The sequence below is a fragment of the Chenopodium quinoa genome, unplaced genomic scaffold, assembly GCF_001683475.1.
Source record: "Chenopodium quinoa cultivar QQ74 unplaced genomic scaffold, ASM168347v1, whole genome shotgun sequence".
NCBI classification, from domain to species: Eukaryota; Viridiplantae; Streptophyta; class Magnoliopsida; order Caryophyllales; family Amaranthaceae; genus Chenopodium; species Chenopodium quinoa.
In genome coordinates, this window is record NW_018744143.1 from 1,970,947 (window position 1) to 1,998,544 (window position 27,598).

Below are 27,598 nucleotides of genomic sequence, written 5' to 3' on the forward strand. Positions count from 1 at the left end.
ATGTATATAAATGAATACTTATTAAAAAGATACTATCTTGCAGGGAACACTGGGAGAGGAGAAAACGGAGATATAGCCGATGATCATTACCATCATTACATGGTTATTTTTTTTATTGTTAAAATTTAAAGAACTTTTTTAGAGTTGAAGGGAGTATATAACTATATATGATTCAATGCAAAAAATTTATTATACTTAAATATGTTACAAAATGTCACATTTTGACAGGAAGATATTGATAAATTAGAGTATCTTGGAGTACATGCTTATCGACTATCAATCTCATGGACCAGAATCCTACCAAGTACGTAACACGATTTATAGATATGATCATGTTTCATATTCATATGAGTAGTTTATTTTATTTATTGATTTAGTTGAATGATATATTAGTTGTCTAATTTAAATTACGTATATATTTTTAATACTTTGCCATTATCCTTATATCTGAAGACGACTTTTCACGTAGTACAGGGGGAAGGTTTGGTGAGATCAATCCAAGTGGGGTCATATTCTACAACAAAATTATTGACAATTTGCTGCTAAAAGGTATGACTATTTGTTGATTAAACCTTATCTTAGAATATTTTTGTACAAGTTGTGCTTCTTTAGGGGGTGGCAATGTGGTATGTAGGGCTGTTCAAAAATTATTGTCCAAGCCTGAAAGCTAGGTACACCTAGAGGTCGGTCCAGATTGAATCAGATTAGAAATATTTTAACTTAGTCTATCATTAGCTCTCTTTTATATAATAATCTAAACTATATGACCATATTTTAAAAATTTGTTCTCTTCACCTTAATATATTTTTACTGTATGTAAGTTCACATACAACTACTATATACACATTAAGTTCAAATTTGTTGAGATAAACTAAGTGTAGTTCAAATAACGTACCTACATAAGTAAGATAAGTCAAATTTAAGTGAAGTGAACGCACCTTAAATCAATATTATAACAGGCCGTGTAAGTGTCACAAAGAGAACTATCATTATTGTAGACTCCAAATTAATCCAATCTTTAGTTATTCTTAAATTATTTTCCGTTTCCAAATGTTTATTCATAGTTGGAGGCAAATAGAAGAAAAGGTGATATGGAGTAATTCTTAAGAACTACATGCTTGGCATGTTGTTTGGTTAACATGAAATGGTTGAAAAAAGAAGTTGATATAATCGTGAAACATGGGAATAGAAATGACTTATCTACCACCATAATTCACTGTAAATTAGGAGGTGCATATAAAGCCATGAATATGATAGATAGTGAGTGGTTAAGCAATTTTAAAGTGACATTCTTGCAATTTGGTCGCATGATCAAATCCCTGTTTTTTGAAGTATATCAAACAATGGTTTCCAAGTAGATGAATTGATCAGTCTTGGAGGGTAGTAAATAAGATTTAAGATCACATTTTGTCAACAAGATCAAATTTCATCAACATCATTTGCAATATTAAGTTTTGTGATCGAATAAATGTATCTTAGTTAAACCTCTCACACCGCAAAAATTTCTTTTTTGATTCAAAACTTGTTCCTGGCCGGCTAAATTCTAGGTTAAATGTATCTTAGCCAGTAATATGTAATTATATGTGCAGGAATCGAGCCATTTGTGACAATACACCACTTCGATATGCCACAAGAACTTGAGAATAGATATGGAGGCTGGCTCAGTCCTCACATGCAGTAAGTCACAATAAATATTAATATAAGGAGGTTTCACCCTAAAACCTCACTTTATTACTTTATATCTTTCAATGTGGGACACATATATAATACTTACACACTTGCATTTACACGTCCTTTTTGAGTTCTCTTGATGAGACTAATTTAGTCCGATCTATGTTTTTCTATTTGTTACTTTCATTTGCAGAATGTAACACATAAGTTTAATTTTGACGACATACGTTGTGTAGGGAAGATTATGTTTATTTTGCAAAGTTATGTTTTGAGAAGTTCGGTGATAGAGTGAAGAATTGGATGACTATAAATGAGCCTAATGTATTCACTCAATTCGCTTATATGAGAGGAACATTTCCGCCAAGGCGTTGTTCACTTCCTTTTGGTAACTGTTCTGCTGGTAATTCAGACGTCGAACCTTTAATTGCTGCTCACAATATGTTGATTGCACATGCTAAGGCCGTTAAACTATACCGAGACCATTTTCAGGTATGCTAATCTTAAAAACAAATGTATCATTTTGATCGACATACTTGTCAATGTACAGCTGTGACCTCTAGATACGTAAATTATTATCGGGCATACAGAATAATTACTAAAGTTGCACATACCCAAATGATGTACTAGTTTTTCAATTAAAACCATAACTAATGTCATTTTGCCATGGCTTCCTTCTTGTAGCCTAAGCAAGGTGGAATCGTCGGTTTAACGGCGAATGCCTTCCATTATGAACCATACACGAATGATGACTTTAGCTACCAAGCTGTAGAAAGATCTTATGCTTTCAATATCCACTGGTATGTATGATGATATATATATGAAATTAATAAGCTTGATTAACGTTAATTTGTTAATCAAATGCGTCCATGCTTTTTTACACATTGATTTAATTTGCAGGATATTTGATCCCTTAATATTTGGAAATTATCCTGCCTTAATGCGCAAATATCTTGGAAAGGACTTACCAAAGTTTAGTAAAGAAGAAGTAGAGTTATTGAAAGGAAGTGTTGATTTCATAGGCATAAATCATTACTCCACCTTTTATGCAATTGACTGTCTCAATTCCAACGATTGCACCTCAGAGGACAATCGCTCTATCAAGGGTTTTGCTGGCAGGGCGATAGCTCGAAATGGTATTCCGATTGGAGACGAGGTAATATTTACCCTCTCCTTTACAATCCAACTTTTACAGTTTGTTTGGATAACAAAATAGAGAAAGGAAGGGGACCGAGGGAACGATGAGGAAGGAGAGTGAAATAATTCAGAGAAAACTAAAGGGGAGGTTGAAGCTCTATTTTCCCTCCAAATCTCTCTAAGTTTGAATAAAGGAACTTCGATTAAATTATTCCCCTCCCTTTCCCTCCTATATATTACTTCCATCCCTCCTCTTTATTTTTCTCTTATCCAAACAAAGTGTTACTGCTATTTTGTCATTGTTTAGGAGAAATTAAGACCCCTTGCCATTATACTTTTTTTTAAAAAAATTTGTTTTCAAAAAATTTAAGTTTATACTTTCTCTATTCCACAAATGTTGCAACAAGGATGAAATTACGCATTCCAAAGCACATTTTATATGTTAAATATCTATAATTGTATAAGAGTAAAAATTATAAAAAGTTGATATTGTGAAAGTATTTTACGAGACGAATCTAACAAGATCCCCACATGACTATATTTTACTTTACGCATAAATCATAATTTGTGGTCAAACAAGCATGATGAATAGTGCAAAAGTCCAATTGTTGCAATATTACTAGAACGGAGGAAGTATAGATTAAAATAAAATAGGTTTAGATAATTTTAGAGAAAACAAGTTTCAATATAATTAAAAATCATTTTAATAAATTCATATAATTAAGTTAAAATTAGCTTAGATGATAGAAGTCAAACAAATTATAATCTAAGTGAATTCAGTCTAATTATATTGTGAGAAAAAAATAATGGTGCCTACAATAAGGTGTTTGTTTTGAGATTCAATTCATTTTCGATTGGTTATGTTTGGCAACAAAAGCTAAGTATGGGGAAAACAATTGGTTTACCCATCGAATAGATTATCCGCTTCTAAGACTTTGTATAAATTAGTGATAATAGAATTCAACTCAGATCAACACTACTAAATATACTCTTTAAATATGTTATCAGATGGGCGTTTTTGGGTTTCGCATAGTACCTTATGGAATGGAGAAGCTTCTGAATCGTTTGAGTTTGAGATATCCAAATACCAATATTTATATTACGGAAAATGGTAAGTAATTCACTATTATTATCAATTTCCTTATCAATTTTGATTTATTTGATTTATCAAAGGTGCTCTAATTTTTATAATCAAATTTTCATTCTAAAATTTAACTAAACTTAGCGTCTATGTTTTGTTTTATTCTTACTCCGTATTTATCTTATCTTATTCTAGTATAAATATATTTTGTAGATAATTCTTGATAATACTCCGTATAAATTCATTTTTGTATATATATAAAATAATTTCATATAAAAGAAATTCAGACAAAATTAGATGAACCAAACATAGCCTTAGAAAATTTATATCCATGTTTTGTTTCATAAGCCTTCGACAATAATAAATGTAGCATATTTGAATAGTTATGACAAATGCAAGAAAGATTAAGCAAAATCAATCTATAAGAAAACATACTCATTGATTTAATATGATTCAATAACGATGCTAATGAGCCAAGTTAGTTATACATACTCCGAACCATACTAGTTAGTTAGCCAAGCTAGCTATGATTCACAAGTATTACAACAGCTGTATTGAAATTTTAAGGCATATATATTGGCTTTTAACATTGGTTAATATTGACAATTCTTTGCTAATGTTTGTAATAAAAAGTGCATTAATTTAATTTCATTTTATCCGGTGTAATATTCAGGGTACTGCCCACCAAATTACCAAGAAGGAACAGAGTTGCTACAAGATTTTACAAGGATTAAATTCCATCAAACATATCTCGCAGCTATGTCCAAGGCTATGAGGTCAGAACTCAACATTCTCTTTGATATTATCAAATGATTGAATTACTAATACATCATTATCTGTCAGATTTAAAAGGATGCCCCACTTTCTCATAGTACTAATTTGAGTGATTGTATTAATTTGAGCACGCTTTTTGTTGGTACAAAATGGTAGGAAAGGAGCTAAAGTAAAAGGGTATTTTGCATGGAGTTTTATGGACAATTTTGAATGGATACAAGGTTATAACATCACCTTTGGGCTCTTTTATGTGGATCGGAACACCATGAAACGGACGCCCAGACTTTCCGCCGAGTGGTTTAAAGATTTCATTGCAAATGGTGAAAAATCATCAACTATTAGTACATTTTAGCACCCTATTATTGTTTCTTGCACATACCTAGGAAAATGATAACTTGATTATAAGGTGTCATTGGCAAATTCTGTTCATTATGTTAATTATATATACATTTATAAACACAAATTGTCTTGTTTTATGCATCATTAAGATTGAGAGTCCAATTTATTAGGACACAAGGATTCTATTTCAAGGTTCGGGGTGTTGGGTGGACCAGAGCTATAGTGCACTACTATAGAATAAATAGGTACACCACCTCGAACTATAGCTCAATTACACCCAACACCCCGAACTTTGAGTACTAGCAGCCTAGCAGGTACACCACCAACTATTGATTGAAGTCTAATATATGTTATTAAATTATTGAGTATTTTTGGGTAATCAAATTAAGACATTTTTTTATAATTAAGAAGTATATATGACAATTGTTGCACCTTAATTAATAATCAGTGGTGTGCCTATTACTGGTGAACATTTGGGGTGTTGGATGCACACAAGCTATAATTTAGGTTGTTGAGGCCAATTTTGCTTAAATTAAATTAATAAATAAATACTTTGTATTATACAAAATACTACAAGTAGTATTCACTCTAAGAGTGACAATTCATTCAAAAAGACGTCCATTAATGTGTAACTATTTTGTACTTAACTATTTAAAATCGACTTGATCTCACCAACCTGAAATCGTCCACACTCGATTTCAAAGATATGATACCAAACAACTCCCAAATCAAACGGATCATATATAGGATGTTAATTAGAACCCAAACTAAACCAGTGCATAATCAAAGAAAGACTTGAATTTGATGTAAGCCTAATACAAAATGACATATATTCTTGATTAGCCTGACCCAAATTCAATTTGACCTCTTTTTTACTTGAATTTTTTTTTTTTTTTTTTTTTTTTGTGAATAGCTTTTTGACTTGATTTAAACTCCAACATATATATATATAAATATATATATATATATATATATATATATATATATATATATATATATATATATATATATATATATATATATATAGACTCGACATGAATTCAAATTAAAACATTGGATCTTACTTAATTTGTTATCGAATTGAACGAAGAGAACCTTGAACCTTAACCTAGCTTCATTACCTAGACGACCTTAGATTTTAGTCGTTTTAAATGACTAGTTTTGATTATTCGTTGAATTCATTATACTCCATGGTGATAATTAGCTAGTAATGTTAATATCAAGCTTTTAACCAAATCCCTTTAAATCTTTAATCCATCCCAAATTGCATATACTCTAATTGTTATTAAAAAAAATAAAAAAATCCATTGACCTTTCAGATTAAATTAACACATTATATTACTTTACAAGCTTGATATATCTAGTGCATTAGCGTGGTTACATTTTATATTTTTTCTTGCTAAAGTAAGGTTGTGAATAGGATTTATTTTTATCTACCCAAGTTGATCCAAGAATTCAAGATTTGAACCAAAACAGTACAACACCTTAATCAACTCTATCATAAGAATTAATTAAGTTCCATCGTATAACAAATGAACCATTAGTATCTGATATCTACACACACTAATTAACAATTTAAGTTTATTAATCGACCAATTTTCATGCTTTCACTTTATGATTTTAATTATTATTAATTCTTTGAACAAAAAATAAAGGTAAGAATAGGTAGCATGATGGTGTTTTATGTGTGATCCATTAAAGGGAAGTAATGGAAGGAGAATAACTTGTGAAACAAAAGCTTACACAAATCGTATGGACAAAAAGGATTTTTTTTATATAGGTAAAGATAAAGAAAGTTAAATCCTAAACTTCTTCAATAGTGCAATCAAAAGGCAATATAATGTGGTCACTTTTATTCATGCATAGAATAATTAAAAGAAGGACCAATAAGCCATATCAACTTTAATAACTTTTACATTTGTGTGAAAGAGATAATTTGGCCTTTTGCTAATGAGATGATGGTGGTGGTTGTTATTCTATATCATAAAATCATCAATAATTTAATAATTAATCAAGAATACTCCATAATAAAGTGAAGACAAAAGATAGAAAACAAATATGTAAAATGTCTATTTAATTTACACCTAATTAATAAATTGATTAATTATAAATTATTAATATTTGAGTGGAAAAAAGGTAGTATAGAGATCTCAGGTGCAGCTAAGTGCAGATATGTGGAGCCAGGAATGTTGCTGTATATTACTAAGACACAAAGGTGGTTGTTTGGTCATTTCATGATGACTAGGTACTACGGAGTAATTATAATTATATTTTGCTAATACTGTTTGATATGAAGACCAAGTCATATAGATATCCAGCTAATGCAACTACTAATAAACATACTTGTCTAGCTAAACATAATTATGGTAGATCCACATATATCTTAATTCATATGTATGGTGATACTTAATTTTCATTAATTTTCTATTGTTGTAGGTTTTATTACTATTAAGAACACGTGCATAATGTAGTTTTTTTAGAAGAAAATCACTGATTTGTTGGATGAAACATGAAAGGTTTTGAATTTGGAAAAGTTGGTATGCTAATGATACACGACCACTACGTTATTGGAAAAAAAAATTGCATCTATTCAATGGGTAGATTTCTTCACGTCTAAGTTGTTTTATTTATATAGGACAAGGAGAATAATGTCTTGTTTGATTTATTCGGGCGAAAAAAATTACAAGTATTATTTGATTTCAATTGTAGAGAGCGGAAAAACTTGCCCTTTTAAACCTCATATAGGATAAAGAGAGAGAATAAATTTAATTGCCCTTCGAGGCTAATGTCACGACACTGAGAGAGCGATCATGATGGAAGTTTAAAGTCACTCTCTTAGTTTAAAAGGGCAAGATTTGAATCTAAGAGAATACATACTCTGATCTCTGTATCTCATTTTTTTTTGCTCCATTATTTGACTATGTATGCATGACCTGCAAGATAAATCTTAAAACATAAAGAGTTTTAATTGTATAAATATAAGGGTAAATATATTAACATAAATTGACATTCTATCTTAAATTAAACTAGACATTGAAACGAATCTAATATAACAAAAAGATATATTATTACTAATAAATTAGAGAGGATTAATTGTCTAAGTTTTTAATGTTCTGACCAGACAAAAATATACCATGGGGCAAAAATATAAAGACAGAGGAAGTATATATAATATAAGAGAACAGGAAGAATAGATTTAGTACATAATTTTCTATTATCCTTTTGTGTGACACAATGCAACTTGATAATAATCCATATACTCGTATTAATTACATACCTTAACTCTTGATGGGGATGGTCTGATAGGGATTACTGACTTACTGTTGCTGAAAGAATGGATCAATGAAAGCTTAATTATAATAGGATAGATGGAGAAAGTTGATCTTCTTCAACCTAAAGTTTGTATGTTGTACTTTGTTCAGTGATCCGTTAAATAAACATCATTATGATGCAAAATTATATTAAAGGAACAACTCAACTGATTCAATGATGTTTTTTCACTATCTCATTGTAACTTTAATTTGTAAGCTTTACAGCCGTCAATATCTTCTTAATGAAACTAGTATGCAAAACCAAATATGGCGATCTTTAGTTTAATTTTAGCATTTCTTATCCTAAGTAGTGCATAGAATATTGGACTTATTTGAATTTGACCTAGTATATGAAATTTATTATAAGTAACTTAAATTTTTGGTTTGGGTTTGGGTTAAATTGAGTCTTCTTTAAGTGAGGAGGCTTTTGGTTATTTTAGGTCAGGTCATGATCATGTATGTTAATAAGGTAAAGAGATTTTCAGTTCGATCAGTTACATATATACGCATAAGATGATCAAGTCCTATCGATCTATTGAATTTGCATTCAAGTTATATCAATTTTAAGTTGAGTTCGTTTAGGTTGGATCATGTTTAGTTCACATCATCTTATTTCGAATATCATTTGGATTTTAGTTAGGTTGATTTCATTTTTAGCCGAATTTTAAATACGGAGTATGATTTGATTTAGATTGTCATTCATACTGAGTGATCGATTCAAGTTGTATTATACTACTATAAACTAACAACTTAAACATCCCGATATACAACACAGTCCCTCAAGATTGTGCTTTAAAAACTATTTGATCAAAAAGTCACAAATCATTAATACACTACAACCACCAAACGAAAGGATAACGTTACTAGCTTAAAACGTACTAATTGTAAGCAAAAAGTGGAATAATCATGCGTATTTTCCCAAGTTAGTAAGATAAACGGCAGGTATATTATATGATTAGATATATAATGGATTCCAACTTCCAAGCCAGATAAAGAGTAGGTCGAATATTTTAGGGCTATCTTAAACAAGATCATGTGAATCATGAACTTATGGGGCAAGCAAGTGATTTAAACTTTCGTGCTAAAAAGTATTTTCTAGTAGAAATATGTACACTACGGTATCACGAGGAATAGTGTGGTGATTGTAATTGCTTAGTTAAACCTAACTCCAATATCTATCGGGTAAGCATCCAAGAGAAAACACTTCAAGTGGTGACTTTATTTGCGATTATATTAATTTGAATTTTTAATTATTGCGACTATTTTACTCCCTGAATTCACAACTCTTTTACGTCGAAAATATAAATACAAATAAATTTAATGCCTAGTTTTTCTTATTAATTATGAAAAGCCCGAAGCTAGTACCATTTATAAATTATAATGTAATACAAAGCAATGAGTGTAAACATTGTTAATTGAGTGCTACTTCGTACATGTTATATTCTGTGTTGTGATCAACGTTAATCTTCTTTAATTATAATTACTCAATCTGTGTTGCAATTCCTTTAATCGGATTTTGAGAATGCAGTATCATTTGCAATGTAAGATAATTAGAAAAAATTGACCATGAAATATTTATATACTACTCCCTCCGTTTTTAAATACTTGCTTCACTTTCTATTTTCGGCCGTTTTAAATACTTATTCCATTTCTTTATTTGGAAAGCTTTTATAATATTTAATTCATTTCTCTCACCTAGTGGACCCAACATCAACCATATTTTATTCATTTTATATTCTCTCTCCTCCAATTATCTCAACTACTTTTGCTTTTTACCATTTTTTATTCTTCCACTAACCCCACTACCTCCATATTTTATTACTTTATCTAATTTCTCTTAAAACTCCGTGCATGGAGAAATAGAACAAGTATTTAAAAACAGAGGGAACAGTATATATGGAAATATTTTTTCCATAATTTCAAAAAAGTCAAATTTCTACATAGAGTTCAAGAGGTGAAACCAATTCTAGGCTCTTTAGTAAAGGCGTACGGGAAAATGACACTTCGATTACATCGTTGTTATGATGTTCTTGGTCTTGTAAGTAATTGTTTTGACAGGATCAGTCGTGATCTTATAATCTCTACTGATGATATAGAAGAATTCCTACATTATTGTTATGATGCTCTTCTGATAGCTTCATTGAGTTAATTCCTTAATAAATCCTTACATCCAAGTTTTGAAATTAATACGTACTACCGGAGTACCTAATAAGGAAAATTAATAAAGTTTAGAAGAAAATTAAAACAATCACCCTATTAAGAATATGGACCCTCGTTGGTATGCATCCAATGATCGATCCAAATATTGAATCTTAAAGTAGGAGTATGAAGTAGGCTAAAAATTACTCAAAAACGTCTCATATAAATTCCTGCACCCATGTGGTACATATTAATTTAATAGTCCCACATTCTCACATGTTTGAAGGTGGAAAATGATTTACATTCCTAGGATATTCTTTCTATTTTTGTATTTTTTTAAATAAATCTAAAATGACTCAATCAAACATTGCTCGTCAACCATTGTAATTGTGATCTGTGATAAAATCTGGTTACCACCATAAGTTGGACTTTTAGAGTTTGATAATATCCGCCCTTTTTGTTGTAAAACTCTTTGGATCATTGGTTTAAATCTACGTTAGTAATCATCATATTCAGTGGCGGATAGGGGTGTACAAAAATTGGCCCGGACCTGAAACCGAACCTGAACCGACCTGAACCGGACCGGACCTGACCCGGACCTGTTGATTCAGGTCCGGTCCCGGTTCTTAAAAATCCAGGTTCCCGGTCCCGGTCCGGACCCGGTCCAAACCCGGGGTTTTCAGGTCCGGACCTGAAACCCGGGAAAATCGTAATTAAAAAAAAAAAAAAAAAAAAAAGAAAACCAAACTCTGAAAAATTGAAACTGAGTTTTCGTGGACTTATTTGTATTTTCGGTGGACTCATTTGTATTTTTGGTGTTTGAGAATCGGGACTTTATAGACTTTATGTAGTTTTGTAATTGATAATTTTGGTTTGTATGTAATTATTAAATTATGCAACAGGTCTAAAAATCACAAAACAGGTCCATATGCAGGTCCATATGCAGGTCCAACAGGTTTTGTATTAAAAAAAAAACGAAAAAGACACAAAACAGGTCCATTCAGGTCCAAACCCGGACCGGACCTGATTTTTCAGGTCTGGCCCGGAACCAAACAGGTCCGGTCCCCGGTCCTCATAATTACCCAATTCAGGTCCCCGGTCCAAACAGGTCCGGTCCAGTTTTGGACCGGTGTACACCCCTAGTGGCGGATCCAAGATTTCCGAGATAGTGTGTCACCATCAATTATTGATCATTTGTGAAAGTACAATTTTTTTTTTCCATGTCTTGTTCATAATTAATTTCAATCCAAAAATTATATTTATGTATATATATATATATATATATATATATATATATATATATATATATATATATATATATATATTTCACCAAATTGATTTCAATCCAAAAATAGGACACAAAAATACATACCACAACCAAATACAATACTTAAGAATTCAATTTTACAAGTCGAAAATACTACAAATAACATGTTATAAACAAATGGTATAATAAAATTATTATGTTGAATTAACTTTATGATTTTTTAGTTAATTGATAAGCTTTATGGAGAAATATTAAAATCGGTTGTACAAATATAAGATATAAAAAGGGAAAAAAATTATTAAAAAATTATACAAAAAAAGTGAGATAACTTAAGAGACCAGTTATTAAATATAACTGGTCGCTTTAATGAAATAAGAAAGTAGCGCAAAAAAATTGCGAAATGCAATAGCAGCATCAAAGAGACCTCTTATATAAATAACAGGTCTCTTTAATATTTAAGTAGCAATAGCAGCATTAAAGAGATCGCCTACCTTAATAAGAGGTCTCTTTGATGTTGTTTGTTGTTACCAATAGCAGCATCAAAGAGACCGCCTATCTATAATAAGGGGTCTCTTTGATATTTTATTTTTAAAAAAAAATATTGTGTCACCGGACCCACTATGACTAAAGGTGGGTCTGCCCCTGATCATATTATATTATATCACTAATATATAAAGCCGGTCTCGCAGGCACGTTACGAGATATTGAACACTTGACATTTCAGTTCTTCGCCAAGTGTCGTGCCACGTAAGAGATAAATAGGTATTAAGTTTAGATAAATATATTAAAAGATAAAAAAAAAAAAGTTGTATAGAGGTTTAATATCGATATGTATTATTGTGACACATATTATAATGCTAAGTAAACAAATTTTAGATAGATTTTTTAAGATAAAATTGTTGTATAGAGTTTTATTGTCGATATACTTCTAATATTTCATGTATACAAAATTAACCATAACTTTTAATAAATATCCTATAACTTGGTTCTTTTTCCATCATAAAATTCGTTTTAAAAAGTTTTTTTAAAATAAGATCCATTTATAAGATACTAGATGAAGCCCGTGCGATGCACGGTTTGTTTGAATTTTTTCAAATAAAATATTCTACTAAATATATATTTATCTCCTAAACTTTATGATATTCGTTTTCATAATACTTGAATTTTTTATTTTATTTCACAAAGTTTCATATGTACCTGGTCACATCGTGTGCTCAAGATTATTTGGTCAGGGGTTACTCAGTTGGTCAAGGGATATTCAATTGATCAGGGGTTACTCGGATAGTGAAGGGTTACCCGGTTAATGTTTTGGTATATCTCAACCGGCCACACGATATGACCAGCCACACGGAAAATGTGCTTATTTTATTGTTATAAGTAGATGGAAGCCCGTGTGCGATGCACGGGTTTTTCATCTAAGATTTTTAATTATTTGGTTTATTGTATTTAATAATTTCAGACAAAATTACAAAAGTTTAATTTTTTTTTTTACTATAATTTATAATGAATTTATTAAATATAAATAAATTGTAAATATGATATTATTTCCGTTATATAAAATCTTTAATGTGAAATGATAAATTTTTAATAATTTAAATCCTAAATCATTATTCATTGTTTTACCATATCTTTTATTTCGATAGAATCCCCAACCTCGTCCACGACCAACCCACTACATCAATGGATAAATTGAACCGTGAAATGTTAGCCAAACTGAAATTGATATAAACTAAATCTTTACATTTATATAAAATAAATCAATATATTTACCAATAAATGAAAAATTGTTGCGATATAAAATCAAATCTATGCATTGGAATTTTTTCATCATCTCCAAAAATAACCAAAGCCATCCATACATTAATTATACAACATCTAATTGTATGCCATTACATAAACAAATAAACGTTAAGTATCCTAAATAAATACAATGTAACTAATAATTACAAATATAAATTTAAACATAAGATTTTAAAAATTACCTAGACATTAATAACCTAAAACTAACACAAAATTACTAACACAAAATTAACTTGATGGGGTTTTGTATTGATACGAAATTTTATTTGTATCGTATGATGTGTGTAGCTCTGCATGTAAAAAAACATTTAGTAAATAAAACATAAACATATAATCGTTGAGTATCCCAAATTAATACAATGTAAGTAATAATTAGAAATACTAATTTAAACATAGGATTTTAAAAATTAAGCTAAAAATTACCCGGCCATTGATGACCAAAAATTAACACAAAATTATTAACACAAAATTCGCTTGATGGGGTTTTTTAATGATACGAAATTTTGTTCGTGTCGTATGATGTGTCAAATTTATAATGGTAGGTATCACAAATTTTAATTTAATTATAATTAACGAACAATTTGTATTTCAAATCATAAATACTATCAAAATTTATCTTATAATGATAGATATCAAACTTTATTATAAGCGTTTATCATTTAAATATTTCTTAGTATATTTTTTTTTTGGATTTCTTATACTCGTAATATTGAATTAATAAATTTATCTTTTCCTATATTTTTACTTTATTTTTTTCATTAAAATAATTTAATTCGTGGATTATAATCTATGTGGCATTAAAATTTTAGATATATCAAATCTAATTCGTTACTTTTATCTAGGTGGTGACATAATTTTTTAATTCAAAAATAAAATACAATCTTTCTTCTTATTGGTCGAAATAAGTATATTTCTTACGTGGCGCTCCGAATGCTCTCGAAAAATGCCTACTTTATTTTTATATATTAGATTTATGTAAATTTTAGATCTAAAATAAATTGCAATTTTTTTTCATTGGTTAAAATATAATATATTTCTATGCGATGCTCTAAAATATCTTGAAAAACTCTCCTTTATTTAATTTTTGTAAAATTTTATCATAATGGTTCCACTAATCACCCAAATAAATTATTTAATTTTATTCATGATAATTTTTTAATAATAATAATAATCTTATGTGTCGCTCTGATAAATTTTTAATTTATTATTATAATCCTACGTAGCGTTTTAAAAAAAACTTGTCTTACGTGGCATAATCGTATTGTAGCGTTTTAAAATATTAATCCTACGTGGCGCTTTTTTTTATTAAAATCCTACGTAGCGCTTTTAAAAAAAACTTATCTTACGTGGCATAATTCTATTGTAACGTTTTAAAAATACTAATTCTATGTAGCGCTCTAATAATTTTTTTAAAATTAAAATCCTACGTGGCGCTCTAAAATCTCGGGAAAAAACTCCCCTTTATATATATATATAATTAATTTATTTATTTATTTTAAAAAATAATAGTGAATAATGGTAAAAATGCTTTCAGTTCAGTAAAAGTAATTTAAATTCAATAAAAAGAATTCCAAGTCAATAATAATAATATAGATATTTATTTACAAATAAAACTGGATTACAAAAAACACACTATTATATAAATAAGCAATATGATATCATATGTCTTAATATTCTGCATTATCAAAGGAATTATGGGTCGTATTTAACATTCAAGCCAAACCCAAAATTTATCAACGTAGAATTAAAATTTCTGAACGCACCGTGTAAGATAATAAATTTAGTTATAACTAATTATATAAGAGATTTGTAATTTCCTTTAGAATTAAATAATTCAAATGCCACATAAGCAAAATTGGCAAATAAAATTTTAAAGTTTAAATTAATTAAATATAAAATATTATATTTTGAAATTAAGAATTTTATCTAAATATATAACGAATGAGAAGAAATTCACACTTTATTTTAAAATAAAAATATTAAATGATATACTACATACAACAAATAAATTAACAAATTTTATCACGTAAATACAAAAAATATTTATTTAAAAAAATACAAACAAACCGTGCATAGCATAAGTTTCATATAATAATAATAATAATAATAATAATAATAATAATAATAATAATAATAATAATAATAATAATACTCCCTTCGTTCCTGAAAGTTCGACTCACTTTGCATTTGTACGGTCTCCAATGAACATTTTTTACCATGAATATCTTCGGCTATGTATTAGTGAAAATTATAAAAATTTGATATTTGAAAATTTTATAATAAGGGGAATCTAATAAGACCCCTCATACTAATTTATTTCTATTGTATAAATCATAATATGTGGTCAAAGTTATTTTATTTTGACCAGATGAATAGTAAATGACTCAAACTTTCAGGAACGGAGGTGGTGGTAGTAGTAGTAGTAGTAGTAGTAGTAGTAGTAATAATAATAATAATAATAATAATAATAATAATAATAATAATAATAATTAATATAAGTAACTACTCTATGTAAAGTGTAAATACTATTTTAGCAAGATTAAGACTGTTCAATTCAATTATTTTAAGCTTATATTTCCTTTTTTTTTTAAGGAAATTAGTATTAGATTAGATAAAGATCATTTGTGTTTACTTATCACTATCTTTAATTTCATAATTTAAAAATATAAAAAATTTCTCTTTAATATACTTCTTCATCAATACCAACCGTTTTGTTGGTAAGAATTGATCGAATTCTTTGTTAGTACATATTAAGTATAATATCATCTAGGCACAATAAAACACTAACAAATATTATTAATTAGAGTCATCAATAACTCAAGCTAGAGATAGAGAATTTCTCTAGCTTAACATTCAATGACCAACCATTTCGTCAACTATAAATTAAATATTATTTGATAATTGCATAGAGTCAATAACTAATATGATTAATTTTGAAAGGATATTATAAAAATTGACAATAAAAACTTGAAATAATTTGAATGAACCAAACTACGTACATTAAAAACAAAAGAGATATATATATCCTTAATTGATCAGATATAACTTCAATCAATTGAACTCAAAACCCGAACCAAACAAACAATTTAGTTTGTTAGTACAATCAAGTAATTGAATCATCTAACACCAACAATTAGTTAAATACAATCAAATAGTAAGAGTTGTTTGTTAAACAATCATTGTACTAGTTCCTTATAAACAACAACAAGGTCATATAATAATAATATGAAAAAGGAAATAAAAAAAAAAGTAGAAAAACTATATATACATGTTAAGAAGTATCTAATAATGTGAGAGATTGTCAAATTGTGAGATATATTCAACTTTAAAGGCACCTTTTTTAGGCGTCATATTCTTTGCCCTTCTGCTCACTCTAAACCCCACACCCAACAACATCACTCTCCAGCTGAATTCTAAGATAGAGTGGAAAGAAGGCCACCCTCCATTTTTTTTCTTCATATTCTCTTCAACTATAAGCCTCCCTTTAATTTTGATTAAATTAGTAATTAGTATTATTGGTGCTACTTAAAATCGATAAGACTTCTCAACTCACCTAATCCTTTACTTAATTTCATTATTAGTGTATTCTCACTACTCAATTTATCTTATTATGTTATTCCCGATGGTCCACAAATTTAATTCTTTTGTCATATGGTCATACCGCATATCATACAATCAATAAGTTAAGTAAAAAAAATTACGAATAATAAAAATTTATATAAAGTATATATATTAGTTTTTGTGATCCAAGAAAAACTTGTATAAGCTAAGACCTCGTTTGTTTTTGATGTAAAACATTTTCAATGAAAAATTAAGTTTCATGGAAAACATATTTTCAAGGAAACCACAATTGCAAATCAGTTTTCTTTTATTTGATTCCTTACAAGAAAAGTTATAAAGAAATTTAAAATAAGAGTAAAAATATGAGCATGGATGAGAAGAAACTAAAAAGAAAAATGTTTCTCACCATTCAAAAAATTGTTTTCCACAGACAAACGAGAAAATCATTTTTTATAAAAATATATTACAAAAACAAATGGGACCTAAGTATAAAATTGTGTAAAAAATATTGTACTTAGTATATAATACTCATACAAATTAATACTTAATAATACTTAAAAATCAAGACTAAAGCTACTTCATCTGATCGCTCATTAAAATTTGTTGAATTTTGTAAATTTTCATTGGAATTGTAAGATACCAATTGCTATTATACCGTAAACTAGACTTTAGTTACCGACTCCTTTAAATCGACACATAATGCATTGGAATTATAATACTACTTATTATAGCGGAAAATTTTGATAGAGTATATAAATCGATCTTAGGCTTCAATCAACAACTTAAACTTTTGGTTAAATTGGTCCTATAACATAGTATCGGAGCTAACGTAACATAATTATCATGGCTTCAAATCTCATCCACGTACCCTCCATTTTTAAGTGGAATATTAAGCGTTGGGTATGAAGAGGGCCCATGTATCCATGTTTTACGCCCAACAGACTCTCGTGTGAGGGGATGTGATAAAGTATAAAACATATTCCTGAAATTTAACATCAACTTAAGTTTTTGGTTGAATTGATCCTTTAACATTACACAATATTAGGAGCCAGTAGGGCTGTTCAGAGTGCGGGTTAGACCGCACTACACCACAAACCAAACCACAATTTTGCGGTTTGAAAATTGCGGTGCGGTTTCTAAAATAATTTAGACCAAACCGCACCGCAAACCGCATTTTAATGTATTTTGCAATTTTTATACTATATTTTTATTAAAAAAATATATAAAAGAAGTAAAATATATGAGCTAATCTTTGACTATTAGCTAATTAAAGGTTAAAATAAGAGTTTAATATTTGAATTATAAATTAATAATCTCAAAATAAAATAAAAGTTTTGTTTAATTAACAAAAAATAATTATAATTTTTTAAAAATACGGTTAAACCGTAAACCGCACCGCGCCAACCGCATTTTGAGGTGCGATTTGAAAAAAATACAAACCGCAAATTTTTTGCGGTTTAGGATTCAAACCGCACCGCGAAGTCGCAAACACCCCTAGGAGCCAGTACAATGTGACACAAATGTTGCGCGTTCAAATCTCATCCACCCTCCACTTTCAATATTTCGTGCTGGGTATGACCATATGCGAGGGCCCATGTTGCATCTACATTTTAAGCCTAAAGGACTCTCATCTAAGGGGGCGTGATAGAGTATATAAATCGATCGTGGGTTCAACCATCAGGTTAAACTTTCTGTTGAATGGACTCTTTGACAAAATTAATAAGTACAAGTTGCCAAAACGATTTAAATTAGGATTGCTATTGTCCAATCACATTTTTTTGGCCTCCCTAAAATTCATATGATTAAGCTTCCTTCAAATTATAACTCAAATTTATACACACAAAAAATACCCGAGAATCCCGAACTTATTTAAAACATTCATTAAGATTATAGTTATGCATACGTAAAATATGATATACATCATACTCTTAAAAGAATGAAAGACTATATACTTTAAAACTTATTTACACTTTTGCGTCGTAATGAAAATTAGTTACGGAACTACTGTCCACGTAGGCTCGGATAAGTTTTTTATTTTTATTTTTTTATTTTTCAGAGTAAAACCGCTATCTCAAGTAGCGGTTTATGTACTAAAATCGCTACTTGAGGTAGCGGTTTTACCCTTTATAAATTGCTACTTCGTATCTTTATTTGGAGTACTAAAGACAAACCGCTACCTTAAGTAGCGGTTACAGTCTGTAACCGCTACTTAAGGTAGCGGTTTGTCTTTAAAGAAAAAATTACTCCAAATGTATTACCGAGCCTACGTGGACTGTATTTTCGTAAATAAGTTTCATTCCAACGCAAAATCGTAAATAAGTTTTTTAAAAGCTATATTTTTGTAAATCATCCATAAAAAGAAGAAACATATATGGACCTATAATGTACTAAGTACGTGTAACTATACAAAGTGAGTATAATAAATGTACAATGAAAAAACCAATCAAAAGCATAATGATATTATGCTTTCAGGCAAACAAAATAACGACTCTACGTAAACAGTTAAATTATCCAACTTTGCCGATCAAAGCCTTTCACAAAGATTTTAACCACTAGTCCAAACGTTGCTTATTATATTAACCTAGTAAATAATCTATCTACGGATTAAAAAAAAAAAAGAAATTAAACATAAGAATTAGGCTTATGGAGTTGATTACCCAAGAAATAATTATTTCCCAAACAAATTCTACCCATTTATTTATATTTATTTATTTTTCAAATAAAAACAAGAAAATATTGCATACTAAATTTGTTCCTCCTCGAATCTCTGTCATACAATTCAGTAAATTCACCTCATCTGTAAAATTGTAATACGAAGTACGTAGTAATTCGATACAACAACGGCACTTAACTACCGGGACGTCCGCCGGCTGTCGGCATTTATTTCCAATTTACCAAGCTAAAAAAAACTCGGGCCCCACATTTTTCCCCGTAAAAATAAAAAATAAAAAAATCCTGAAAAAGAAATGTCTATCTTTTTGGAATACATCCTTCTTCCCCCTCAATCCATGTGCTCTTCTTCATCACCTCTTGCTGTCCATTTTCTCTCTCCTCCCCTTCTCTGATCACTCCATGTGAACATAAACAAATAAAAATTAAAATCAAGCAAAATTCAACAAATTTTACCATTATACACTAGCATTTATTTTTCTCTCTTCTCTGTACTTTCTCAAGAATGTCTCTGTTACACCATTAACCAACCTCCACCCTTCTTCTTCTCTATACTTTTATTCATCACAATTACTTGTACTTCCTCTAACTTCTTCGTTCATCATCAATGGAGTCTACTACTCGTCTCGATTACGTCTTGTTCCAGCTCACTCCTACTCGTACCAGGTTTGAATCACAGCACACACACAAAAAAAATAAAAATTCATAATCAAACTATTTATACTACCTCCGTTTCATATTATTTGTAACGATTTGATTTTCTACTCCGCTTTATGTCAAATCGTTGCAAATAATTTGAATAGTTTGAAACAAAGGTAGTTAATATGTGAGAATTTTAATCATATTTGACTTGACATAGGTGTGAACTGGTAATTTTTGCTGGGAAATCGAATGAAAAGCTAGCGTACGGACTACTAGCGCCGTTCATTGCGCATTTACGATCTGCTAAAGATCAGATTTCTAAAGGTGGTTATTCTGTTACACTTCGTCCGCCTTCTTCTTCAGTCAATTCTCACTGGTTTACTAAAGGAACTGTACTCAGGTACTTGATTTTATTTTTAATTATTGAATTTAGGAATATTATGTAATTTTTTAGTTGTTTAATTGATGATTATGTGTAATGATTTGATTTGATTTGGTTAAATTAGGTTTGTGAGATTTGTAAGTACGCCGGAGGTTCTAGAACGGTTTGTGACGATTGAGAGAGAGATTTCGCAGTTGGAGAATTCGATTAAATCATACGAGGCGTCGAATGCGGTTGTTGATGGTGGTGTTGTAACTGATAATGATGGTAATGGAGGGAGAATTGTTTTGTTCTTTGATTGGATTTGTTGGATTATTGAATTGTTTTTTTGATTTGGTAATTATTTGTGTTGGAGATTAGTTTGACTGGATTTTGTTAATCTAGATTTATGATGCAATGAACTTTATTATATGTATTGGGTGAGGTGGGTAAAGTGGAGAGTAATCATCATTTCAATTAAACCATTAATTTTTTTGTTAATGGTATTTGATTGATTGTAATGATTTCCTTCTTTTGGTAATAGTATAGTAGTTATAGTACTATTTGTATATTTTTGGGATCTTTTTCTTTTCTTGCTTTTGTCTACTTTGGTGTAATGTACTTATATTGTATATTTAACAACTACGGATGTCTGTAATTAATTATGTTGGAAATGGTAAGTACGATGTTTGATTTGATCTTTTGATCAACTTATAAACCGGGAAACTGAAATTCTTGATTTTTATTTCGTAAGCATATCAGATTTAATCTTATAAATGTAAGACCAGAAATTTGTTAGTTGTTTGATGAATGTTTGAATCTGGATTTTGACATGCAGGAAATGCTATTGCTTCAGGTGCTTCGTTTAAGGTAGGAATTCCTTAAAGCAAGATTAATCTGTTGTTTGTCATTTTCATTGCAATGTTATTGATAGCTTCTTTGTTTAATTGCTGTTTCAGACAAAAGGGGAATTGGATGAAAGCAGCGATCTTGGACAGGAAGAAAATTCCAAGTAAGGAATTGTCAAGTGTTGTCATATGAAACTTATGAAGTCAACAAATTCATTGATAGTCATTGGTTGTTTTTGCATTTCAATTTATAGGGCCCGTTTGCAGCGTGTGGTGGAAACTCGTAAAGCAGTTCTCCGGAAAGAACAAGCTATGGTTTATGCTCGAGCTCTGGCGGCTGGCTTTGAAATAAATAATTTGCATGACCTCATTTTGTTTGCTGATGCTTTTGGAGCTTCACGTTTGAGGTACCTACAAGTAAACTGTGGACTGTAAATAATGTCACAACTTCCGTACCTCTAAAAAGCCGGACTTCAATTTTAGTCTCACAAACTTGGTATTCTATTTGGCTTTACTGAAGTCTGACATCTGCATTGTTATCACATTTAGGGAAGCTTGCATAAATTTCAAGGATCTGTGTAAGAAGAAAAATGAAGATAGACTTTGGGTGGATGAGATTGCTGCAATGCAGGCTATGGTGCAACCCGAATTGGCATTCTTGGGAACATCTGGAATTATTCTTGCTGGTGAAGAAAATGATCCTTCCCAAGGTCTCATGACTGCGGGGAAGCAGAATGGAAGCACAGATGTGTCACTGTCTGATTCTATGACTAGTCATGGAAGTTTGGATGCAAACCAAGGTGCGTATGAAATACTTTCCGATCTCCTACTAACGTTCCATGTTATATTCTCCGGTTTAATATGCATATATAGCACCCCACCTGATACTTGCATACCCAACGTAGTAAATTTCCACAAACACAGACAAAAGTACGGATGAGAACATATAAATTGTTGCTTGCATCAATCTCCGGGTTCACTTATCTTTCTTCTACTACCTTTTTATGGTCTTTCTGTACCATTTTAATTAATGTGGTTTATGCTGCAAATTATATTATGGATATAAAAACTGGTTATATATAGCTTATTCCCCATTCCAATCATGTTGCTAGACACATAGGCCATTTTAGAAAGATTTCCATACCAAGTCAGATGTCAGTTTTCATTTTTATTAGTCTTCCATACTTGGTTTTATCCTTGGTCCATACCTTTGTATTGGGTTGACCATAGATAAATCCGTCAATATTTAGTTATCACTGTGAAAATGTAAACATCTTCTGGATTATTTCCTGAATTCTTTCTTATGATACAATGTAGATTCTCAGACTCAACCAACTGATGCAAAAGCACAAATTCCACATCCATGGGCACAACAATTTCCGCCATACCTTCGTAACTTTCAGGGTCCCATGTATCAGCAGATGCCCCCCTATCAAGGCTATGGTTACTCAGGCATGCAGGTTCCCCCACAATATTACCCTGCAAATATGCCATGGCCTTCTGATGTTAATAATTCAGCTAATCATGAATCATATGATCGCCGTGATCGCAAATCATCATCCAGAAAGAAGGGAAAAGCCTCTAATGCACGGGGATCAGAGAAGGAAGATCGTGAGGAATACTCCGAGTCCAGTGGATCTGGTTCTGAGACAGACTCTTCGTCAGAGCATTCTCATAGGAAAAAGCATGGGAAAAAAGGTTCAAGAAAGGTTGTTATACGCAATATTAATTATATTACTAACAAAAGAGATGGAGAACAGGATGGATCTTCTGAGACCAATTCATCTGATGAGGATGAATATATAAATGGTGATTCCCTCAAGCAGCAGCTGGAGGAAGCAGTTGGGTCCTTTGAGAAGCATAAGAAGTCAACCTCTCGCCATCACAAAAAACGAAATGGTTCCAAGCACCTTAGCTCTGTTAATGGTTCCGCTGGCCAGGAAGATGAAGATGTTTCAGTGAAGAATGGGAAAAAAGGAAATGAAAATTGGGATGCTTTGCAGCAGCTGTTAATGAGGGAGGAGGAGTCAGACTCTAACGATCCTCAGCCACATTCGGAGTTGGTTGAAGAGAAATATTTTACCACAGAGAGGTCCCATGAGCTAAATTCATCTGCATTCAAGCCAGAAGCAGAAGAGAGATCAAAGCAGAAACCAATTGCTACTGATGCTTTTCTAGTTACTGGAAAGGGTACAGGACATGATGCTGACACAGGTAAATTCTCTGCTCAAGGCTTTGACCCCAGTGAGAGTACCCTCCCAATAATGAAAAGGGGTAGCGCACCTGAGGAATTCCTATTTTCGCAAAGAAGTGAAAACCCAGAAAGTTATGCACGAGTGCCACTGTCTGATGATCTTTCCCATTCTTCCATAGTCAAAACTAGTGATGATTGGTTTGTTGGGAAACAATCAGATGAAGCAGCATATCAGGGTGGAAACAACCATCCGAGGTTTATTGAAGGAGATTATGTGAGATCTTCAGCTGATCAGGACGAGAAGAAAAATAAAGATGTTATTGATGATTCTCTCATGATTCAGGGGCGACTAACTGATGACCACCGTGAATCCCAAGTGAAGACTGATATTATCTTTGTTTCTGATATTGTTGAGACTACTCTCTTTAAAAATGGAACAACAGCTCCTCAGCAAAAGTCTGAAACACATAATTTCTATGAACCGGATGCTATTTACATGGTTCGTGATCATGATGCCGTGGTGGAACAAATAAAACCATCTTGGAGTCCTGAACTTGATTTTGAAAATTACATGTCCGTGAATGATCCTGCTAAGAAATCAGATGTTGATGCGTGTGTAGACTCAAACTTGACTTCTAATGAGAAAGGTCCTGACAACAAAAAGAGTGGGAAAGCTTCCACGAAGGACCCTAGATCAAGAACCTTGGGTGGATCGTTGAGGAAAACTAAATCTGATACTACACCAGGGCCTAAAAGGTCAACATTTGGAAGTAAAACATCTATTCCCAAAACCCAACTTGAGAAGGTATTTATCATTTCTAAAAGGAGCTTTCATAGTAGGCAGCTTAATTTTATAAATTATATTAATATCTAATTTCTTTGATTGCTAAAAAGAGCATTGTTACTACCTGATACTTTTTTTCTTTTTTTTTTTTTTTTTGGGGGGGGTGGGGGGGGGGGGGGTGGGAATGCAGAACTAGGGTACATATGTATAAGCTATCTGTCAAGTCGTTTTATTTCCATCGTTGATTCATTTCCATTTGCATTGATTTATTTTCTCTACAATCACTCTTGACAGGATGAAGAAAGAAGAAAGAGAATGGAAGAATTAGTTATTCGAAGGCAAAAACGAATTGCTGAAAGAAGTGGTGGTAACCCTGCAACATCTAGAAAACCTCAAACAGGAAGTAAAGCAGTTCCATCTACCGTTAGCTCTGATAAGTCAAAACCTAAGCCCATCCTCAGGAGTTCTACCATTGAACGACTCGCAGCTGCAAAGACATCTCCAATAGCCCCAAGTACTCAACCGAAGAAAGAAGCTGCTAAGGTAAAAGGTGCTAATGTGAACATTGGATCACAGAAGACTGCCAGTGTAGATGCCAAGAAAGTGAATGCAGAAAAGAACAAGCCTTCGGAGAAGAAAGCTGTCATTAAAAATGTAAATGGGGTAAGTTCATCAGTTGCAGACAATAAGGAGGAAAAGGGTACTAAAAAGGTTGGTGCTTCAACGCCAACAATGGAGTTGCCAACTATGCAAGGAGTACAGGCCGAGGATCCAAAAGACATTAAAGAGCTGCACGTTACATCTTCAATCATCAATAAGGATGTTAATGTAGTAGAACAGATCAATACTTCAGATGAAAAGGTAGGCAACCTTGTTGAAGATCATCCCACAAATTTGGATTTACTTGAGGAAAAAAATGATAAAATATTTAAAGAATCTCTATCTTTTCCGAAAGAGGAAAAAGTTTCTGATGATCATTATAAATCTGGTCCAGAATTGAGCATCCACCCATTGCCAGAGTCGCCTCCCAAACAGCTGGGTTCTGCGTTGATCGATGAGGACCAAACTACTAAAACTGGGATTAATTTAGGCTTTACAGAAATTTCTGAGATTGAAGAATCAACTCCTCCACCGACTAATGAAGTGAGTATAGATCCCATCCAGAGGAAGAAATGGGATGGTGCTGAAAACTCTCCTAAATCTACTAAAGGATTCAGGAAGCTTCTCATGTTTGGTCGAAAGAAAGACTGAAAGCGTCACAATAAGTTGTAGAGAAAACACAGAATTTTTATACATCGGTTTTGATGGTTCTCTCATTTTATACTGCAGATAATAACGGAAGGGAGCGAGGGTCCCTTGCTGCACAAATTTTAACCACTACGATATACATATGGCACAAGGATCACCAGTTCCACAAATCAACTTTTGATGCCTGCTGCTTAGTTTCAAGAGCATGTGAATTATATCTAGCTGTGAGTTATCCATTTAAAGTCCTTTAGGCTATAGTGTGTGCATATCATTCCTTGATCCAGTACATTATTCAACTTGATTTTTTTTATAATTTTGTTTATGGCTTGTATTCTTTGGGTTAATATCTCTGTATGTACTTGGTTATATACCCCTGTAATGCAATTTTTTTGAATATACATGGTCCTGTTTTCTCGCCCCCTACTTTTTTCCCCTTGCTATCTTTATGCTATTCTAGGCTAAGAAAGCATTGCTTGGATGAAATGAATATAGTGAAGTATATATTAAGCCATAGATTAATAAGAAAACCACTTTTTGAGCTAATTAGTTTTACTACCCTTTCCTACTCCAGCTTCTTGGTGCTTGAACTTAGCTTCTAGCTCTTCATAGTGAGGAAGCCTAGGATGGACATAACCTAATAAAAAGTTGTTTCCATCTCCTCCCTCCTTTTCCAAGAAACCGTTTATTGTTCTTTTCTTGCTTTGCTGCATATCTTGTTTCATCCTACCATCATAGCTTTGGTGTAGCGATGCTTGAGTTCGTACTCTTGATTTGTTATCATCCCCCGCAGACTTCTTCAGGTTATGCTTGATGCTTTCCTTCTTTGAAGGTTCCTGAGGAAGTGGCTGAGAAGCATTTATGTCACAGCAAAGAACTGTTCTTTTTCCTACACCATTTAGATTTGGAGATAGATTAGCAGCTTCATAGTCGTAATAACTCTGAGGCAATGTCTTTTCTTTGATATCATCCAAATAGACAATGTCTTTCTCTTGGATTTGGGGTGTACTCTCTAATAATCCCCCCGAGGATGCATCCTCAATGTAGTTCATTTCATGGATTCCATTGCTGGCTTTCTTTGGAATATAACCAGGATTAGACTTCTTTGGGAGTTTCGACAACCCCTTTACATTTTTCAGACCCTGTTCTCGAAAATCTTCATACTGTTCTTCATGGATATCATAAATCTGGAACAAGATTAAAAATAAACATTAAAATTGGTATGATATGGAATTTCTATGGCATCTAATGAAGTAGAAAATAGTTCTTTCATTTTTTTTTTCCTTCTATTTTTGGGTATTAAGGGCAGTTAAGGAGCGATATTTGGGGCAAAAACTAACCTCTTTGTCGTTGAGACAGAGTTTCTGAAGTGCAGAATCCCTGTCATTTTCATTTAACAAGTCGGGCTTTAAAGAATCTAGAATCATCCTATCTGGTAAACTTTGCATGCTTTCAGTATGCTTGGGCTTCTCTTGTGATTTTCCAATATTCAGAGCTTGTTTATCCTTAAAGTTGTGTTTTCCATCTACAACATCACAAACCTGTAACAACAGGAAACAGAATAAGAAATGAAAGGGAACAACAGATTGATTAAACTCAGTGTCAGTTCGGTCTCACCTGCTGGCAGTTCATCGAACGACAATAAATATCAGCATAGTCTTTGATAATTTTTTTGATTAATTCAAGCTTCACTTCATTAGATATTGAACCAGTGGACAATGCATTCTTCAGCTCTGACTTCACAAAGTTTGTTGGCAAAAAATTTACATTATTATCA

General features: G+C 31.4%; 2 protein-coding genes across 5 annotated transcripts; both read left to right on the top strand.

Annotated features, from left to right (window-relative positions):
- LOC110693304 (beta-glucosidase 16-like) lies at window positions 1–5,131 on the top strand. The gene is made up of 10 exons (XM_021870460.1): window positions 1–102; window positions 229–304; window positions 475–549; window positions 1,590–1,677; window positions 1,908–2,160; window positions 2,353–2,468; window positions 2,569–2,824; window positions 3,814–3,916; window positions 4,560–4,662; window positions 4,817–5,131. Exons 1-10 carry the CDS (start codon window positions 1–3, stop codon window positions 5,010–5,012), a joined length of 1,368 nt encoding a protein of 455 aa, XP_021726152.1. The 3' UTR covers window positions 5,013–5,131.
- A 14,434-nt stretch (window positions 5,132–19,565) lies between these two features.
- On the top strand, window positions 19,566–26,242 carry LOC110693235. 4 transcript variants are annotated; one of them, XM_021870380.1, is made up of 10 exons: window positions 19,566–20,413; window positions 20,607–20,789; window positions 20,896–21,038; window positions 21,589–21,620; window positions 21,710–21,762; window positions 21,853–22,005; window positions 22,148–22,398; window positions 22,916–24,597; window positions 24,871–25,719; window positions 25,906–26,242. In XM_021870380.1, the coding sequence occupies exons 1-10, from the start codon at window positions 20,355–20,357 to the stop codon at window positions 25,948–25,950; spliced, it is 3,450 nt and encodes a 1,149-aa protein (XP_021726072.1). In that variant the 5' UTR covers window positions 19,566–20,354; the 3' UTR covers window positions 25,951–26,242. The 4 variants fall into 4 exon arrangements, with proteins under 4 accessions (XP_021726072.1, XP_021726073.1, XP_021726071.1 ...); XM_021870381.1 differs by having other exon boundaries at window positions 19,568–20,413; window positions 24,871–25,437; XM_021870383.1 differs by lacking the exon at window positions 25,906–26,242 and having other exon boundaries at window positions 19,569–20,413; window positions 24,871–25,437; window positions 25,571–25,712.
- Window positions 26,243–27,598: the final 1,356 nt, after the last annotated feature.

Bases quoted from the DNA above. Each gene is read 5' to 3' on its own strand.
- LOC110693304 (XM_021870460.1), top strand. From the start codon at position 1: ATGTATATAAATGAATACTTATTAAAAAGATACTATCTTGCAGGGAAC. The intron at 103-228 runs GTTATTTTTTTT...ACATTTTGACAG, and splicing joins ATCATTACCATCATTACATG to GAAGATATTGATAAATTAGA. The intron at 2,161-2,352 runs GTATGCTAATCT...TCCTTCTTGTAG, and splicing joins TATACCGAGACCATTTTCAG to CCTAAGCAAGGTGGAATCGT.
- LOC110693235 (XM_021870379.1), top strand. From the start codon at position 20,355: ATGGAGTCTACTACTCGTCTCGATTACGTCTTGTTCCAGCTCACTCCT. The intron at 21,621-21,709 runs GTAGGAATTCCT...TTGCTGTTTCAG, and splicing joins CTTCAGGTGCTTCGTTTAAG to ACAAAAGGGGAATTGGATGA. The intron at 24,598-24,870 runs GTATTTATCATT...CACTCTTGACAG, and splicing joins CCAAAACCCAACTTGAGAAG to GATGAAGAAAGAAGAAAGAG.